Source organism: Hoplias malabaricus, chromosome 9 (assembly GCF_029633855.1).
Source record: "Hoplias malabaricus isolate fHopMal1 chromosome 9, fHopMal1.hap1, whole genome shotgun sequence".
Classification (NCBI taxonomy): Eukaryota; Metazoa; Chordata; class Actinopteri; order Characiformes; family Erythrinidae; genus Hoplias; species Hoplias malabaricus.
In genome coordinates, this window is record NC_089808.1 from 36,915,712 (window position 1) to 36,935,446 (window position 19,735).

At 40.0% G+C, this 19,735-nt stretch overlaps 1 protein-coding gene across 1 annotated transcript in view; it reads right to left on the reverse strand.

Moving 5' to 3' along the window:
- Positions 1-6,266, reverse strand: part of LOC136707417 (macrophage mannose receptor 1-like) — a 32,020-nt gene extending 25,754 nt beyond the window's left edge. Inside the window, exons 1-10 of the mRNA XM_066681474.1 lie at positions 6,149-6,266; positions 5,514-5,900; positions 4,833-5,012; positions 4,498-4,653; positions 4,274-4,387; positions 4,009-4,146; positions 3,737-3,916; positions 3,333-3,490; positions 3,006-3,122; positions 2,751-2,866 (exon numbers count right to left, since the gene is read on the reverse strand). Of these exons, the coding sequence (XP_066537571.1) occupies positions 2,751-2,866; positions 3,006-3,122; positions 3,333-3,490; positions 3,737-3,916; positions 4,009-4,146; positions 4,274-4,387; positions 4,498-4,653; positions 4,833-5,012; positions 5,514-5,900; positions 6,149-6,212 (1,610 nt within the window). The 5' untranslated portion in view covers positions 6,213-6,266. The remainder of the gene's footprint in view (positions 1-2,750; positions 2,867-3,005; positions 3,123-3,332; positions 3,491-3,736; positions 3,917-4,008; positions 4,147-4,273; positions 4,388-4,497; positions 4,654-4,832; positions 5,013-5,513; positions 5,901-6,148) is intronic.
- Between the last annotated feature and the right edge of the window lie 13,469 nt (positions 6,267-19,735).

The window sequence follows — 19,735 nt, forward strand, 5'->3', positions numbered from 1 at the left end:
TACAACGCGATGATATGCAAAACACGACAATCTCATCAACAGCAACATTAACAACAGCAAAATCCCTTTTACTGTGGTCGACAGACGTACTAACTCACCCACAGCAATGGCACCTGAATTAGTATCAGCTGAGAGATATAATGATATAATATAATGCATTCTTTTTTAACACTAAAATCCAGAATATCAGACATGTGATTATATCCAACAATGAGTCTGTACCATCTTCATCACCTCATAAAGACTCCTTAGTTAAAGTTTCAGAGTTTAGTACTGTAAAGAGTGAAATTTTAATTGACACAGTTAGTCATCTCAAACCATCCAGTGTGTTTCACACTATAGCACCAGACCTACTTCATATTCGTGGGGGTCTTTCTGAGCTCACTAAAACTGCAGTAATAAAGCCTCTTCTAAAAAATTTAGATTCCTCTCAGATAAGTAACTACAGATCAATGAATTAATTTACCAAATTTCTTGTCCATAAACAGTAGCCTAGACAAATTCCAGTCTGGGTTCCTGTCTAATCACAGCACTGAGACTGCTCTAATCAAGGTAATTAATGGATTTCACTTAAATACCGAGGCTGGAAAGGTATCTTACTTCTTGACCTTAGTGCTGGCTTTGATACCTTTGACCATAAGATTCTTATAGATAGACTTGAAGACTGAGTTGGACTCTCAGGAACAGTCCTGAAGTGGTTTGTTTCTTACCTGGAAGGAAGGAACTACTTTGTAGAAAAAGAAAATAATATTTCAGAGAACATGCCAGTGACCTGTGGTGTCCCACAGGGTTCTATTCTTGGTCCATTTTTATTTAATTTATACATGTTTCCTCTTGGCCAACGGGACTTTGGGCTGTCCTAGCACAGCTATGCAGATGATATTCAGATTTTCATGGCCCTGTCCCCAAATAACTTTTTTTCCAGTTGATTCATTAAGCAAGTGCCTTGAACACATCACTAACTGAATGGGACAGTTTCTGCAGCTAAATAAAGATAAAACAGAGATTATACTATTTGGGAACAGCAATGAGAGACAAATATTGGCTGCATATCCGAACTTGAGAGCCATCAAATCTACATAACTGGCTTGCAACCTTGGTGTATTGATGGACTCAGATCCCAGTTTTAGTCTTATATTAAAGCAGTTACTAGATCAGAATTTTTCTATCTTAAGAATAGCAATAAGGTTAGAGATTTTCTGACTAAACCAGACCTGGAGAAATGATCCATGCCTTTATTTCTAGCATTGATTACTGTAATGGTCTCTTAACTGGGCTTCCAAAAAAGACAATTAAACAGCTTCAGCTGATTCAAAATGCAGCTGCCAGAGTTCTCACTAGGAGCAAAAGAAGAGATCACATCAGCCCCCCATTCTCAAATCCTTACACTGGATACCAGTCTGTTACAGATTAGACTTTAAGGTGGTATTACTGGTCTATAAATGTCTAAATGGGGTAGGAGCAGTGTATTTATCAGATTTGCTACAGAGATATGAGCTGAGCAGAGCTCTCAGTTCTTTAGGAACTAGTCAGTTAGTCCTGCCTCAGGTCAAAACTAAACATAGAGAAGCAGCGTTTAGCTCCGGCGGCGCTCATAAATGGAACCAGCTGACTGAGAATATAAGAAGAGCCCCGACTTTAGACACTTTTAAATCAAGACTTGAAACATTCCTGTTTGAGCAGCTACAGCTCAGTCTAAATTACTCACTTTTATTTAGTAACGGCACTTTAGTTCTGTTCTTTTGTATCATTTTAAATTGTTTTAATAATTTTTATCATGTTTTCTTTGACTCTTTTTATGTATTTCCTTTTATTGCAATATTTAAAAAAAAAAAAAAATTTAATGTTTTATTGGACTTTTATGATTTTTATTCTTGCTTTTAATTTAACTGCTTTTTCTGTAAAGCACTTTGAATTGCTTTTGTATGAAATGTGCTCTATAAATAAACTTGCCTTGCCTTGCCTTGCCATAAGCTTTGTGCATGAGGGGGAATTCAAGAGCATGCACAGGCTATAAATATTAGTAGATGGAAGTATGCTGACTTGGTGGCTGAGGTGAGGGAATGGGGATGACAAGCATATGTAAGACAGGTGGAGATAGGTGTGAGGGGATTTGTAGCCAAGTCTGCCACATCCCTGCTTGTGTAGTTCAACATTAGGGGCCGGAAACTAAAGGCAGCTGTGAAGAAGTTATCAGAAACAGCTGAAAGGTCTAGTCAGTGGTTGTGGATAAGGAGAACATAGACTAGCTGGGGAAATGCACTGTAGAGGTGCTGTTGTGATGGTTGGTAATGTAGCACGTAAAGATCACTTGGAACTGATGGCACTCAGTAGGCATTAACAGTGCCAGTGGTGCTCGGTACATCCTTAGATACCAGGGAGGCCTGGAGGTGTCATGAGCTTAATCCAGCAAAACACTGATGAGGGGAGGTGCCTACCTGATGACACCTGTGAAGAGCTAGTGATGCAGTGGGTGGTTTGAGTAGTCGTGTGATGGGCTCAATGAGTAACCATAGTAGTTAAGGACAGGTGATTGCTGATCAGATCATAAATGGCCATAACAACCCTAGTGGGTAGGTGTAAGATTCAAACAACAGAAATTTTGTGGCTGCAGGTAGGAAGAGAGTTTGGTGAGCCCTATGTGAAGCTGTAATGGAGTGGCATAGAATATTTTACATCTTATTCTCTGTATGATTATAATTACTCTATAATTTAAAAATAAAAAAGTATGTTAAATACCGAACTCCGACCTGTCTGTAATGTCGGCTAAATAAGATCCACTCTTCTCACACATCTGTTTGGCCTCTTGAAAGGTTTTCGTATGTGCTCCAGTTTGATAGCAATAGTAGCCGTACTTGACCCAACCCTTAAAAAGTCAAGAAACATGAGACGCTGATTAGAAAAACTAATATGAAAACATTGAGGTACAAGTTAATGCCTTGCAAGTACAAACGTTTTCAAACATAAAACTAGTCCAAATAATAAAATCTGAAGCCAATACTCACAGGTTTGCAGCCTGGGTTCGTAACAACTGTGTCGTTAGTGGATGGACTTAAATTGTTTTTTTTCTTACAGATGTATCCATACTTGTTCTGACAGACTTGGTCAGCCCACTTTCCCTCCTGAACCAGACACAGGTAAATTTACTGGAGGGAATGTGTCCCTTCTTTGCTAATGATGCGATTTAATTATGCTGTTATTTATTATTTATTTAAATTACTGTCTGATCTCAAAATTAAGCAAAACATTAAGAATGAGTATTTCAGTCGTTATATTAATATTAGTTTAGTGGAAATGGATCTGTGTTACAGTGTAAGTGATGATTTTGTTACCTCTCCTCTCATTGAAACACAGTCTTCTTTAAGGGTGGCATCGTGGCTCGGCTCATTCACATCCCACAGGACAAATGGGACGCTGGAGTGGTCACTCCAGTCAAAGAGCATCGCAGTCTTGAGGTCATTTAAACCAATCCACACTTCATCTGTCTTCACTGTGTACATTGGAAGAAATAATAAGAAAGGCATATCAGAGAGTTTAAATTATATCTTCTTCACAGAACTGATAGTTGGTAAGGAATTCTACAGCTGAGGTCAGTTTTATCCAAACCCCTCGTTCCTTATAGTGTTCTCTTCTGATTCAAACCAAATTCAACAACCTGAACTTATGCTGAATGCATGCCACCCATTGTCCATTTTATCCTACGGAGTTATAGCTGATAGAACACACACAAACTCACAGTATCCGAGTTGTGAGATGACAAAGCTCTGCTCTTCTACACTGAGAACGCTCAGCAGATCTCCACCTTCACGTCGACAGGTGTCTTTTGCCTCCAGCCACGTTTTCTTTGTTCGGAAGAGGTGGTAGCAGTGGCCTGAGTAAGGAATCCAGGGAGTGGTGCAAGAACCTGTGTGAACAGCTGGACAGAAGCAGACATAAAACATACAGGATGTCAAAGACCAGCATTATTTAATACTTCAATAAGTCTATATTCAAGGAGACACTGATTACCTGGTGGAACAGTGGGAGTGGAGAGGCCTCTTTGACAGATATATCCATGTCTGTCAGAACAAAGAGCAGTGGACCATTCAGAACCATGAAGTTGACTTAACACCCCACAGCTATGGCCTGGTAGAGAAGATGGTTGACCTTTTCCCAGAAAACCACACACAAACATATGAAAGAAAAGAATTAAATTACAGATTAAAGAGTTACTGTTCTGATTAACAGTCAATTTAAATAAAAATGAATGATGAATTAAGACAAGAAAACTCACCACTGAGCCATTTCAGATAACGTAAAGGTTGTCCATTGACCCAATGCCATCCACTAGAGGCATCCAAACTGTTCAATCCTGTCCACAACACTGCCCCTGTTTTCTGTGTCAGCCCTAAATAAATGAATCAACTTAATAACATCATTTATATTTCATTTAATTTGTTTTTTGTATTACATTTACTGTAATTAATCACTGTGTCTAGGAGTCATTAGAGCCTGTACCTGATATGAAAGTCTGTTCATGGGGCTCAGTGATGCTCAACAGATCTCCCCCCTGCTGCTGACAGCTCTTCCTGGCCTGATACCAGTTCAGTGCAGACTCTTCATTCAGCTGGTAATACACATCTGTCAGAGGGTTCTTCACCCAGAAGTTGTCGTCTACAATCAGAAAACCATCAGCACATAATAACAGTCAGATATCCATATAGGGTTAAGTTAAATGATCATTGCAGTGTATATATTAAAATATAATTATTTTTAAAAATAATTAATGATTATGTTACTGAATAAACCCCAAAAAAATCTTTTCTAAGGCATTAGTAGCAGAAACCATGTACCTTTTTTACGTATTGGACAGTAACCCCAGAGCTGATTAGTTTCATAGTCACTTTCAACAGCACACCACAGACGTTTGCTGGAGGAGTCTTCCATTGTGCAGTCCGTGTACCATCTCTTTTTATAAAGGAATGGAAATTCACAAGGTTTTCCAAAAGCATTTCCTTTAATTGTGTATATCTCTGTGATAACAAAAGGACAAAAAAGTTTTTGTTTAATACAGTACTACAATGTGATTCTCATTTCAGCGGATATACAAACATGCAGATACTATGATTTTAAATTCAGGAGAATATGTATAGCCTTAAAGCAATGGTTGTTGTTGGGCCCAGTTTGTGGCCCCAATTACCAGTCCCATTAATCAAAAAAAAAAAAAGTATATGTTTTATTTGTATTTAAACATCAAAATGCTACCACAAGTCTGCTATGCTCAGTTGTACTGATACTGTATAATCACAGTAGTGATAAGAAAAATAGAACTAAATACAGTTAATGGTTACTAAACATAACAGCAGTTAACAGATGAAAAATTATATGTGAAAAATGTAATGTGAATATATGAAAAATTAGAATACATGTGAATTTCAGTGTGGTTCCTGAAAAAAACAAGTACAAATCTACAAACATAATTATGGTTTAAACAAATGTTGTGATGCTGCTGCTTATTCTGAGAAACTAAATACCTTCATAGGGGCGAGAGCAAACACTGCCTGTCGTTCCATGGATTGTCCACTTGCCCTTGTCCCCTGGGTCTTTGGACAGTGTTAGTTGAGATGTGGCTCCCTGAAGGGACAAGTAAAGAGACTCATTCTTCAGGCCAAACAGAGTGTTGTTGTGGCACTCCCACTTCTGAAGATCACGGCTGGAATCACAGATGAACCACTGCAGTTTATTGCCCTCACTCTTGACCCCTGTGCCGAGGCATTTCTTCTGTACAATGTTAAAGATGCGGTTCTCTGAAGTCCAACGGAACTGCAGTCTGGGGTTCTGAGGGTTGCACAGAGTCAGCTCTTGCAGACTGTCTCCTAGACATCGGTTCTTATGGGCATTGTAGATCAGAAAAGTCCCATCTGTGGAGGAAGTGAAGAATTGTGAATGAACACAGCAGGTATTTACGCTACAACTCGAGTATTTTAAGCATTTACAATATATTGCTGCCATATCCCTGATGAGGAATTCAAACAGAAGAATAAGTGTGACCCTCACACAAAGCAAATCAAACCTAAAATGATGGATTCTCTGAATAAGACCACTTTTAAATTAAATTATTAATAAATGCTTGAGATCAAATGTAGTTTAAATAAAAAATTAAACAAACCTGACTGAGCAAAGCAGTCTGACAGTTTCAGTAAAAGCACGATGATGACAGTTATTTTCACCATCTTGTGTGAGCTCAATCCTATGTTGAACTCTGATGTTCAGACTCAGAATGACACTCTGGTCTCTGTGACCTGCGGTTAATAAGATTGCTCACTGCTGACCACCCAATCCAAAATAACACATCACATGCATTCCTCTGGGAACACAGGCAAGCTGATTTCATCACAACACTTCCTGTAAGCAAGTGTAAAATAATGTATAATAGCTACACAACTGGCGGGCTGCAATGATGTCCTCAGCAGTTAGTAGTTTCTTTGTGACAGTGTGTCTATGTGTTTATTGTGTGTCTGTGAGTATGACAGATGATGCCATGCACAGCATTTTAACATTTTAAGCGTTTCAGTCAGGTATTGCAAAATACTTAAATACTTATATATTACAGTCATGATTATATTTCTATTCTAAACATTTTACTCTTGATCATTGCAGGACATGTTTTATCAAAACAATATTATTAGTTAATGCTTTGTTAAATTTGTTAAAATTCACATTTGTGGCACTGAACACACAGACTTTTTATTATTTTTTTTATGTTACACTTATATAGCACCTTTCTAGAAACCCAAGGACACTTTAAAATCAACACTCATTTGACATTCAATCCACACACAGACTGGTGAGAAGCGGCAGCCAAATGCAAACAGCATACTCTTGACCAGGAATGACCGTCCACCTGGAGGACTGCATCGGGCTGGGTTTCACCCAGAATAGAGCGCCATTCCATATCTGAGCACAAAGATCTCAGCGCTGAGAGGCAAACGAGCCACTGTGTCGCCACAAACGAAAGAATGTTGGTAATTGGTAGTCCAGCTATAAACTTATAGGGGGCCACAAAATAAAAAATTCAGTCAGAGAAGGATTTCAAAATTAATATCTCTCAAATTGTCAGGCTTTTTATTGCTACCTTTGATAAGTTCTTCCTGCAGACAGATTTGAATTTAAATTCCTTCAAGAAAAAAATTTGGAAAAATACAATTTTAAATATTAACTAAAATATTAACATATTCATTTAGATTTTTATTTCTGTAAAGCTGCTTTTTGACACCATCAGTTTGTAAAAAGCTCTATACAAATAAATTAGGCTTGAATTCAAAAGCAAAGCATCTGTTGCAGGACCCCATCATCAACCACTTCATTCAAAATGAATGGCTAATGGCTGCATGGCTGTGTTTGCTCTCATGATGTGAAGACTGTTGATACTGAGTTGTAGGAAGGCATGACTGTTGTACAACTGAAACAAAGCACATTGCTTCCATATTCTTCTGATGTGCATATCAAGCTTGTGGTGATTATAAAATTATCTAGAAGAAGTCACATTAAGTTAGGTCTACCTTAACGTGTCCACCTGCCATGGTAAAATATTGAGTGAATTAAAATTATTTCAAAATATCACAATTTAATTCTGAATCAAAACAAAGTCATCTTGAACAATTCAGCATGTCTGCAGCTGTAGATCAGTCATGTGATCATTAAACCCTAGATTTAGCTAAAATTGTCCACCATATCATTTATCTCGTTATGGATGACAGGATAGACATACATGCATATTTTTCTTGTTGTTTTCTTGTTTATATTGAATTTTTTAAGAAATTATTTCTTCATAATATATGTTAAAATAATTATATTTTAAATGCAAAAATTCCTCTTTAAATATAGATTTTTTTAAAGGTTAATTTTGTGTCACTCATTACACTGCAGTAAAAGCACTTAAAAAACAAACACATTCAGTCACTCACACACCCAAATCTACTCAAATATAACCTTTATCATGTATTATGGAGACACTAAACTGGATTATCACTAGATTAGGAACACCTACCTTGTTTCTACACTTATTGTCCATTAATCAGCTCCACTGACGACACAGGTAGTTCTACAATTGCAGACTGTACTACATCAGTTTCTCTGCATAATTTCTTTCTTCATTTCCTCTTTTTCTTCATTGGTCAGGACCCCCAAAGGACCCACACAGAGCGCTTGTGATGTGGGTTGTGGATCATTCTCAGCGCTGCAGTGACAAAGACGTGGTTGTGAAATGTTAGTGTGTGTTGCCCTGGTGTGAGTGGATCAGACACAGCAGAGCTGTTGGGAGTTTTTAAAGTCCTGAATGTCACTGATGGACTGTGAATAGTCCACCTACCAAAAACATCCAGTGTCATGCATGACTGATGAAAGACTAGAGGATTACCAACACACAATGTGAGGTAGGAGTGTCTAACAGAGTGGACTGTGAGTGGACACGTTTTAAATTTACAGCAGCACTGCTGTGTCTGATCCATTTGTACCAGCACAGATGAAGGGGCCCTTAGCTTTGAAGAACATTGTGAAATGGGGATTTAAAAGAGTATGCAGAGCATCAGTTTAACTACAGTGTATAATTGTAGAACTATTAAGTGCTCCTGTAGTAGAGCTGATAAAATGGAGAAAGTGTGTAGAAACAAGTGATCCAGTGTATTAATTAAACTACTGTAATTTTTGTAAATACAAAATATTTACTTAAAGGAATGATGCCTGCTATGAAAGGAGCTCTTATTGTCATGGACTTTTTGATATTCCCTGTTCAAAAATGTGTGCTGCATTCATTGTTTGAGTTTTTCAAATTTATGGGTTGAACAAAGATTGAGATTTAAATTCCCAAGGTTTGTATTGCAATTAAGTTATTTTGCATCAATAACATAATATCTGACTTACTTATATTGTGTTTTATTGTCCACCCTGTCGTCTTAATATTTAAAAAAATAAATAAGTAAATATTTACAGGGAAACAAAGCATTATAATTGATTTGGTACATAACAAGGGCGGCACAGTGGTGCAGCAGGTAGTGTCACTGTCACATATATCCTGAAGGTTGTGGGTTTGAGTCCCGCTCCGAGTGACTGTCTGTGAGGAGTGTGGTGTGTTCTCCCTGTGTCAACATGGGTTTCCTCCAGGTGCTCCGTTTTCCTCCCACAGTCCAAAAACATACGTTGGTAGGTGCACTGATCACTCAAAAATCTCTTCTGTTTACTATTGTTTAATGGAAAAAAAAAGTTATGTTTGACTCAGATATGCTGTAAAAAATTACAAAATACACAATTAACGAAAGTTTACACAGGTCATGAGAAAGAGGACACAATACCTCTCTGAAAATGATTTTATGGATTCTACAGTACATCAGGTTTTTATACTGTGTTTGTCCGTGACAGGGTGGACGCAAATTGTGGTTGTCTCACAAAATGATAGCTTGTCATTGTAAAATGAAAAGTGATTAAGCTTGACCATCATGTTTTCTGTGTAGTCTATAATCTTTTAAATATGATGAATTGTGAAAAGAATTAAAAATTTAGAGAAATTATTTTGGAAGTTATGAGAGCCTAAAGGCACATTATATTGACACTGACCCATTTATGTTTTTAATTTTTGCAAGTTCTTTCTTGTCTTACACTTTAACATGTTAGTAATGAAGCTGAAATAAATTTGTTTAAAAAAAAAGTTGATGCTAAGGTGGCAAACTCCAAATAGCAACTAAACTGGTTTGACTTACTTCATTAGACAAGACCTCTAACCTGCTAACTGCAGTGTTTTCTTCAATTTGGTTTATGCTTGGCTTTCTCTCACTTGTAGGTGGTGCAGCCTCAGGATCTTTTCGTGTGAAAGACTCGGTTTTTAGCCATTTATCTATGGTGGATAAAACTCACACAATAAGATAGAAATATTTCATTCACACTAGCTAACATTATGAGCTTTGTCAGACTTGTTAGTGTACTATGAAAGACAGCTCCCTTGCAGAACTAGTGTGGCCCACTGGGTGGCTGCAGCCCACAGGTTCAAAACTATGGCTCTATGTCATTTAGTGCAGCACTGTACCTAAACTCTTCACTGGCCTGTCCAGTAGAGAAGGTATCAATCCTCCAGCCATCAAAATAAATAAAATAAAATAAATAAATAAATAAAAATATATTCCCACACATGATGTCTGTAAATTTACATCTTCTTTGTATTAAAATGTTTTTGTATTCCTTAACTTATATTCATAGCATAGACAATAATCATGTGTTTGTTGATAAAGCTAGTCATCAGGAATCAGCATTGCAATATTTTGCAACATATATATATATATATGTGGCTTCTTTGGCTTCCTCCGCTGCTCTGAAGTCACGGCATCTTCATCATACAATCTTTCACACCACCCCAGTCTCACAGATGTTCAAATCTTCAATGCCACTACATTGATCTTCACTATAAAACACAGCAAAACCGACCAGTTTGGCAGAACCACTCCAGTATATCTGTTCAAACTGTCCTCCCTACTCAGTCCATTCGAACCACTCCTTTGCCTCTTCAGACCCGTCACATGCAAGCCTCATCTCGACAGGAAAAATTTTTCACAACTGACTTGGATCTGTCACCGCTCGCCATTGGTTCCATCTCCATCTCCGTCACATCCTTTGTCTCAGTGGTTTCAATCACACTTTCTTTCTCTGCTCACTCCTGTAGGATCGGTGTGGCTTCCTCAGCCTCCCATCAAGAAATTCCCGACCACACCGTCCAAGTCCTGAGTTCGCCACCCTCTCTGACACTTCTCTGGGCATGGTCTGTGCTAGTAAAGTGAAGTCACCACGTGATGTAGTTTTGGGAGCTAGACCATACCCCAATTACCTCTCCACAGCTGCATTTATACCCCTTCACTCTCACTGAATCCCCGTGTTGAACAACATTGCACCCAGCACCACCCCTTCTCCCCCCTTTTTCATTCTGACCACTTTAAGCCTGGTGGGGGGAGCTTTATACGCATGCCTCCAAGCCACCTCAAACTCCAGCCCAAACCTTCTAAGTTCGCCCCCCCCTCTCTGACGCTTTTCTGGGTGTGGTCTATGCTAGTAAAGTGGGCGTTTGGCACTTTGCTGACATACTGACCAATGAACGATAAGTGGGCGTTCCTGTTGTGGGCGTTCTTGGTTTCACAGAACCATCTTTACTTGCAGTTGTACTCTATTGGGGAGATGCAGATGGCAGGTCATAAGTGATTGACACCTCTGTAAACCAATACACTTCTGAAGATCACGGCTGGAATCACAGATGAACCACTTTATTGCCCTCACTCTTGACCCCTGTGCCTAGGCATTTCTTCTCGGCAACATTAAAGATGCGGTTCTCTGACATCCAGCGGAACTGCAGTTTGGGTTCTGAGGGTTCTCCCAGACATCGGTTCTTATGGGTGTTCCTGATCAGAAAAGTGCCATCTGTGGAGGAAATGAAGAATTGTGAATGAACACAGCAGCTGTTTTCCCTACAAGTCAGGCATTTCTTTAGCATCCATAGTGTACTGCTTCCATATCCATGCTGAGGAATTCAAATAAAGAATTTAGTGACTCAAACACTAAAAGGTTACTGATTAGATAGATAGATAGATAGATAGATAGATACTTCATTGATCCCAGAGGGAAATTCAAGGCATCCAGTAGCCGTTTCATATTCAAAAATAAAATATAAAAATACGATAAAATAGAAATTTAAAACTTTTGAAATATAACAATGGAACATATGCAAAAATAAGATGATGGTAACAAAAATAGAAATTTGGAACTGAATATAGAACAGTGTGTAGAATTAAAATATATACTATAAATAAATAAAATAAAATAGCAAGTAGCACTTTAAATATAAAATGAAACAGTATGAATATATAAACCAGAACGGCCATCTTTCACCACTACAATGTTTTTATTTATTTATTTTTTAATTATTATTGTTTTTTTAAACATTCTTTAACTAAATCTACAGACATCTCTGCAGACCACCTGTGCTGATTAAGTAATGATTGGTATTAAATATAGTTTAAATATAGTTTAAAGTGGCAACAAACCTGACTGAGCAAAGCAGTCTGACAATTTCAGTAAAAGCACAATGATGACAGGTATTTTCACCATCTTGTGTGAGCCCAATCCTATGTTGAACTTTGATGTTCAGTCTCAGAATGGCACTGGTCTTGTGACCTACCCTTAATAGGATTGCTAACTGCTCACCACACAAGCGAAAATATCCTGTCACATGCATTTCTTTTGGAACAGCGAGGAACTGATTTCATCATAGCACATCCTGTAAGCAACACAAAGACAATTTATAATAGCTACACAACTGTTAGGCTGAAATAATGTCATCAGCATATACAAACCGGATTCCAAAAAAGTTGGGACATTAAACAAATTGTAAATAAAAACTGAATGCAATGATGTGGAGATGGCAAATGTCAATATTTTATTCGTAATAGAACATAGATGACAGATCAATTAATCTGAGTACATGTAACATTTTAAAGGAAAAATGTCGATTCAAAATTTCATGGCATCAACAAATCCCAAAAAAGTTGGGACAAGGCCATTTTTTACCACTGTGTGGCATCCCCCATTCTTCTTACAACACTCAACAGACGTCTGGGGACAGAGGAGACCAGTTTCTCAAGTTTAGAAATAGGAATGCTCTCCCATTCATGTCTAATACAGACCTATACATGTTCAATCATCTTGGGCCTTCTTTGTCGCACCTTCCTCTTTATGATGCGCCAATGTTCTCTATAGGTGAAAGATCTGGACTGCAGGCTGGCCATTTCAGTACCCGGATCCTTCTCCTACATAGCCATGATGTTGTGATTGCTGCAGAATGTGGTCTGGCATGATCTTGTTGAAAAACGCAGGGTCTTCCATGAAAGAGATGACGTCTAGAGCATATGTTGTTCTAGAACCTGAACATAGTTCTCTGCATTAATGGTGCCTTTCCAGACATGTAAGCTGCCCATGCCACAAGCACTCAAGCAATACCCCATACCATCAGTGATGCAGGCGCGTTGATAACAACTTGGATTATCTTCTCTCATCTGGATGACATGGCGTCTCAGTGTTCCATAAAGAACTTAAAATCGTGACTTATCTGACCACAGAACAGTCTTCCATTTGGCCACACTCCATTTTAAAAGACCCCTGGCCCAGTGCAAACGTCTGAGCTTGTGGAGCTTGCTTAGAAATGTCTTCCTCTTTGCACTGGAGTTTCAGCTGGCAACGGCGGATGGCACGGTGGATTGTGTTCACTGACAATGCTTTCTGGAAGTATTCCTGAGCCCATTCTGTTATTTCCTTGACAGTGGCATTCCTGTTTGAGGTGCAGTGACGTTTAAGGGCCCGGAGATCACGAGCATCCAGTAGAGTTTTACAGCCTTGACCCTTACGCACAGCCATTGTTCCAGATTCTATGAATCTTTTGATGATGTTATGCACGGTTGATGATGATAAAAGTCTTTGCTATTTTACGCTGGTTAACACCATTCTGGTATTGCTGCACTATCTTTCTGCGCAACAATGGTGGATTTGGTGATCCTCTTACCATCCTGGCTTCAGAGAGACACTGACACTCTGAGAATCTCATGTTGTCAATTGGCCTAATTAGTGTTAATTGGTCTTCCAGCTGTTCGTTATATGCTCAGTTTTCTTTTTCCAGCCACTTATTGCTACCTGTCCCTACTTTTTGGGATTTTGGGATTTGTTGACACTGAAATTTTGAATCAACATTTTTTTCTTTAAAATGTTACATTTACTCAAATTAATCTTTTGATCTGTCATCTATGTTCTATTATGAATAAAATATTGACATTTGCCATCTCCACTTCATTGCATTCAGTTTTTATTCACAATTTGTTTAGTGTCCCAACTTTTTTGGAATCTGGTTTGTAGTTTCTCAATAGTAGTTTTATTTGTAAGTGACAGTTTATATATGTATGCAATTGAGGTCATTGAATTTTACCCGAAAGCCATACTGAAATTTTAGTTAATATTCATGCTCTATTGATATTGTACAATTACAAATGAAATGTTCACCCGTCTGTGGCACTGAACAAACAAACAGATACTCACATGCACACAGTATGGGTTTGAGGCAGTGAAAACACACACGCACACAAGCACACACACACACACACCTGGATCTGTGGGCAGACATCCTCTGCACAGTTTGGGTGCCTTGGTGTCTTGCTCAAGGGCACCTGAGACATGGAATGAAGGTGGAGACAGCAATGTTCCTTCACCCCCAAAAACACTTCCACAGTTTTACAACATTATACAGCATATAGATATGTATTGATTACAGAGAGTACTGTCACGAATCATGACACAGATGCTTGTAATATCCCTCCTGTTAAACAGAATGTGTACTATGTCAATCCTGAATGTATGAAAATGGAACCTCAGTACATTTTTCAAAATGGTCTCGCTGACCCTAGCTCTAGTCAGTGGCATTCTCCATGTATTCTGGATTCCAAGCCTGAACATTAAAATTTTGCATGGATTACTATAGCGGCACGGTGGTGCAGCAGGTACTGTAGCAGTCACACAGCTCCAGGGGCCTGGAGGTTGTGGGTTCGATTCCAGCTCCGGGTGATTGTCTGTGAGAAGTTTGGTGTGTTCTCGTCGTGTCCGCGTGGGTTTCCTCCGGGTGCTCCGGTTTCCTCCCACAGTCCAAAAACACACGTGAGTAGGTGGATTGGCGACTCAAAAGTGTCCGTAGGTGTGAGTGAATGTGTGTCTGTGTTGCCCTGTGAAGGACTGGCGCCCCCTCCAGGGTGTATTCCTGTCTTGCGCCCAATGATTCCAGGTAGGCTCTGGACCCACCGCGACCCTGAACTGGAAAAGCGGTTACAGATAATGAATGAATGGATTACTATAAACATTATCTGTTTACTTAAGACTGATACATTTCCCCTTCTTTGAATGGAAGACTGTGGACAGGACTGGGCTTTTGCCAACTAAGACTAGTTTAAGAAATTCACCTGCAATATTTCAGTGGTTACCTAATAAGATGCACATGAATGTGGATAACTGAAGCATACCTGGATGATGTAGTGATTTATACTGGCACATTGGAAAGCCATCTTCAAGGGAAACAGGCTGGTCAGGGAACTGTCTATGTAATGGATTTCAAGGTTCAAACTAATAATGATTTTTTCTGCCACTAAATAAAAAGTAGGGACTTTGACGCCTTCTCTGAATGTCAGATTACTATAGAATTTTCTGTAGGAACTTGTATGTAAACATCTTAGTAGTTCTGTTCTTTTCCTGTAGTCAAGTCAGTGTCAATCTGCTTTAAAGCATTTGAAACCTTGTTGTGTAGTGACCTGGTTCTCTGCCCCTAAATTTACCAAGCCATTGAAGCTTGAGCCAGTGGGGTTGGATCTGTAAGAGTGCTAGCTTAATTAATTTATTTAAATAAGTTAAGGTGGCACGGTGGTGCAGCAGGTAGTGTTGCAGTCAAACAGCTCCAGGGGCCTGGAGGTTGTGGGTTTGATTCCCGCTCCGGGTGAATGTCTGTGAGGAGTGTGGTGTGTTCTCCTTGTGTCTGTGTGGGTTTCCTCTGGGTGACTGTCTGTGAGGAGTTTGGTGTGTTCTCCCTGTGTTTTGTCTGGGTTTCCTCTGGGTGACTGTCTGTGAGGAGTTTCCTCTGGGTGCTCCGGTTAATTTTTAGCAAAATGTGGTCTTATTTTGGATTCAAAGCCAGTAACACATTCTAAATTTGTCAGTAACAAGATAAATATTTTTTTGCTGCTCCAGGCTTCTTCTGCCGGTCCCAGGCCTGCTGCATCCCATCTCACTGCTCTCAATCACAACGCCCAGTGTCTGCCTTCTCACCACAGGGCCCCTTGCTGGCCACCCTCTGGAGCCTCTAAGTTTCCTCCTGATCCTGGCCTTGGACCCTGCAGTAGCCAACACATTACCAGGTCCTTCAGTCTCTGTCTCAGGTTCAAGCTTCCCCCTGCTAATATGCCTGCCTCGAGCAGGATGGCAGCTGCCAATGCCCTGACCCTTCTGGTTTCAGCTCCGGTCCAGGCTCAGGCTGTTCCAGCTCTCGCAGTAGGAAGGTGCATGTCCTACTTTAATTGTCTGATGATCTACAACAACTTCAATAAATGTGGATGTTTTACCGCATCATGGATATTCCTGTATATACTGTGGCCTGACTCATGCACGACCCAGCTGTCCTCTCAGACAACCTAGATTCAGCAGCAGCTGGCTACTTCAGTTCCTTTCCAGTTCCTCTGAGAATCAACCTACCGCAACTGGCCATCTGCCTTTCTCATCATCCTGACTCCACTTTCACCTGTTTTTTTACTGATGGCCTTCCCTTCACTTTCTCTGGTGGTCCTCCATGATTCTTTGCTTGCAATCTGCATTTGGCAGAAGCTGACCATGACCTGTTTTCATGATCTTTTCCACTCCTCCTTTCTCTTCCTTCCACATAAACCCTATTGGCATCACCACCTGAATGTATTCAGGCAAGAAACGCATGATCATTGATCTCTTGGCAACTTATGGCTCCCCTGTGCCATGAATCATAAGTCTTATATCCAGCTGATTTTTGGCTCTAAGACTCCTTCGCCAAAGCGGAGGAGTCTTGGGTATTGCTCAATATCTATCACCTGCCCTATGTCATACACCATCTTGATGACTTCCTGTTACTCAACATAACATCCTTCCTGTCTGTGACCCAACTTGACTCTACCTTCAACCACTTAGGTGTTCCCCTTTCAGCAGAAAAAAACCCTTGGTCCCACTACTTCACTTGAGTTCCTTGGCATTGTCCGGGATTCTGTCCTATTCCAAGCATCCCTCCCACGTAAAAAGCAAGACCAAATGATCTAGTTCCTCTCTGAGGTCGTTACTCAAGCTAACTTCAACTTCGCAATGTGGATCATCCCCCAAAGGCTGCACTTTCTTTTCACACCTCCTTAACCTCGCCTCCACCATCTCTGTTCCAGCACCTTCATCTAGACCCTGCTTGTAAATACAAGCTGAACTTCAGGATTCTCCTCCACCACTGGAATGGCATCTCATTCTTCTACAATGACACTCTTTTTAATCCAGAGGATGCCTCTAAATTTACAGACACCACTCCTTCTATAGTTTTTTGTGGCTACGACGGTGGTCACTAGTTTGCATCTCAGTGGCCTCCATAACTCTCCTCCTTCTCAATTGATCCTGCCGATTCAATCACTATTTCAGAGATACCAAATATCGGTGCCACTATCAGATCCTCATCACATGCTGACGCCTCTGTTTTCAGAAGTCATCTTCCCAGTTCATCCTAACTTCACTACTTCATTACTGGACCGGTTGACAAATCTTCCACCAATTTTATAACATCCTGTTTCCATGCTTTGACTTCCAAACCACCACCTCATTCCTCACTTTTGCCAACATACACTCCTCCATCCGGCCATCAATCCTCAAACTCTACCTAGCAGCAACCAATTTTTTCCTCAAACTCATCCACTGTTCTCCACCTCCTTCTACCCATCACCATCAGGCCACCCTGCTCCTCTGAGGCATTTAAAGCAATTAACCTAGTATTCACCTATGGCACCAGCCTCTTACTTCATACATTTTAGTATGCTGCCTCTCTACGCTATGCTCAGGACACAATTTCTCTGTTTTCTCTTTTACACTCGAAGCCATGTTCCTCCTAGCCTTCTTTGGCTTCCTCCTCTGCTTCTAATTCACAGCAGCTTCTGCAACCTACAATCATTCACGCCATCCCAGTCTATTATATTCAAGTCCTTGACGTGACTACATTGATCTTCACTATAAAACACAGCAAAACCGACCAGTTCAGCAAAACTATTCGAGTATATTTGTTTAAACCCTCTTCACTACTAAGTCCATTTGAACCATTCCTTCGCCATCTTCAGACCCATTACACACAAGCCTCAACTTGACACAAACCACTTTTCACAACTGAACTCAGATCAGTCGCCACTCACTATTGGTTCCATCTCCATTCCTGCCATACCCATTCTTTCAGTGGTTTTAATCCTGCTTACTTCTCTACTCACTCATTTAGGATCTGCGCTGCTTCCTCAGCCTCCTACCAAGGAATTCCCGACCACACTGTCCTCAGTCACTGGTCCTCGCAAGCCTACCACAGATATACTCGTACCCCTGCCCATAACCTGCTTAGAGCCCACGAATGCGTGCACACCTCCAAGCCACCTTGAACCCCATCACAAACCTTCTGAGAGTTTGCCCTCCTCTCAGACACTTCTCTGGGCATGGTTTATTCTACCACAAAATGTATTATTTTTCAAAATGCCCCAATTGTCTTCAGTATGTGACAGTTCTTGACTAGCTTGACTAGCACCAGGACACATTTACTCAGGAGCCCTGGTGTTGTACTGCATGCAGAATATGTATTTGGCTTGCTTTACTCAAATAAGCAAGGTCTTCCCAGAAATACTTGCTGTCTAGAAGGCAGCATGCTGCTCCAAAGCCTGTATGTGTCATTAAACATTAACGGCTTAATGTATTTCCATACCATTACAAATGCTGGCTTTTGAACTGTGTGCTTAAAACAAGATGGATTTTCACACTCCTTTTTACCACATAAGACACAACATTCATGATTTCTTGAATTTCCCCTGGGGATCAATAACGAATCTATCTATCTATCTGATTTCTAAAGTTAATTATAAATTTGGATTCAACGGACCACAGGACACCTTCCCACTTTGACTTGTTTCATTCAGGCCTAGACAAAATGCCTGGTGGCATTTTGGGACCCTGTTTTTACAGGTGCATCTCAATAAATTCGAATTCAAAAAGTTAATTTACTTCAATAATTCAATTCAAAAGGTGAAACTCATATAGGTTCATTACAAACAGTGTCATCTATTTTAAGCATTTATTTATTTTAATGTTGATAATTATGGCTTATAACCAATGAAAACCCAAATAAAAAAGAAGTCATTGTCTCTGAAAATTAGATTAATCAACACAAAACACCTGCAAAGGTTTCCTAAGCCAGATTTGACAGATGTCCAGAAGGCAGTCATTGACATCCTCCTGCTGTATCCAAGCATATTAATGGAAAGTTGAGTGGAAGGGAAAAGTGTGGTAGAAGAAGTTGCACAAGCCACAGGGATGAACGCAGTTTTGAAAGTATTGTCTAGAAAAGGCCATTCAAAAATTTAGGGGAGATTCACTAAGAGTGGATTGCTGCTGAAGTCAGTGCTTGAAGAGCCACCACAAACAGATGTATCCTGAACATGGGCCACAACTGTGGCATTCCTTGTATCAAGCCACTCCTGACCCAGAGACAACACCAGAAGCATCTCACCTGGTCCAAGGAGCAAAAGGACTGGACTGTTGCTCAGTGGTGCATTCCATTGTGAAATCAAGGTCCCAGAGTCTGGAGGAAGAGTGGAGAGGCACATAATTCAAGCTGCTTGAGACTAGGGTGAAGTTTCCACAATCAGTGATGGTTTGGAGAGCCATGTCATCTGTTGGTGTTAGTTCACTGTATTAAATCAAGTCCAATGTCAGTGCAGCCGTCTACCAGGAAATTTTTAGAACACTTCATGCTTCACTCTTCGTCAACATGGCTTGCTAAGATGATTGCATTTTTTCGATGTTTGAACGCACTGCTACCGGAGTTCTTAGTGATATGTTTAGAGTGCAGTTTTTGAAAAGGGCCACTGCTGCCTGAGGTGCTGTGCTGTGAAAAAAGTCC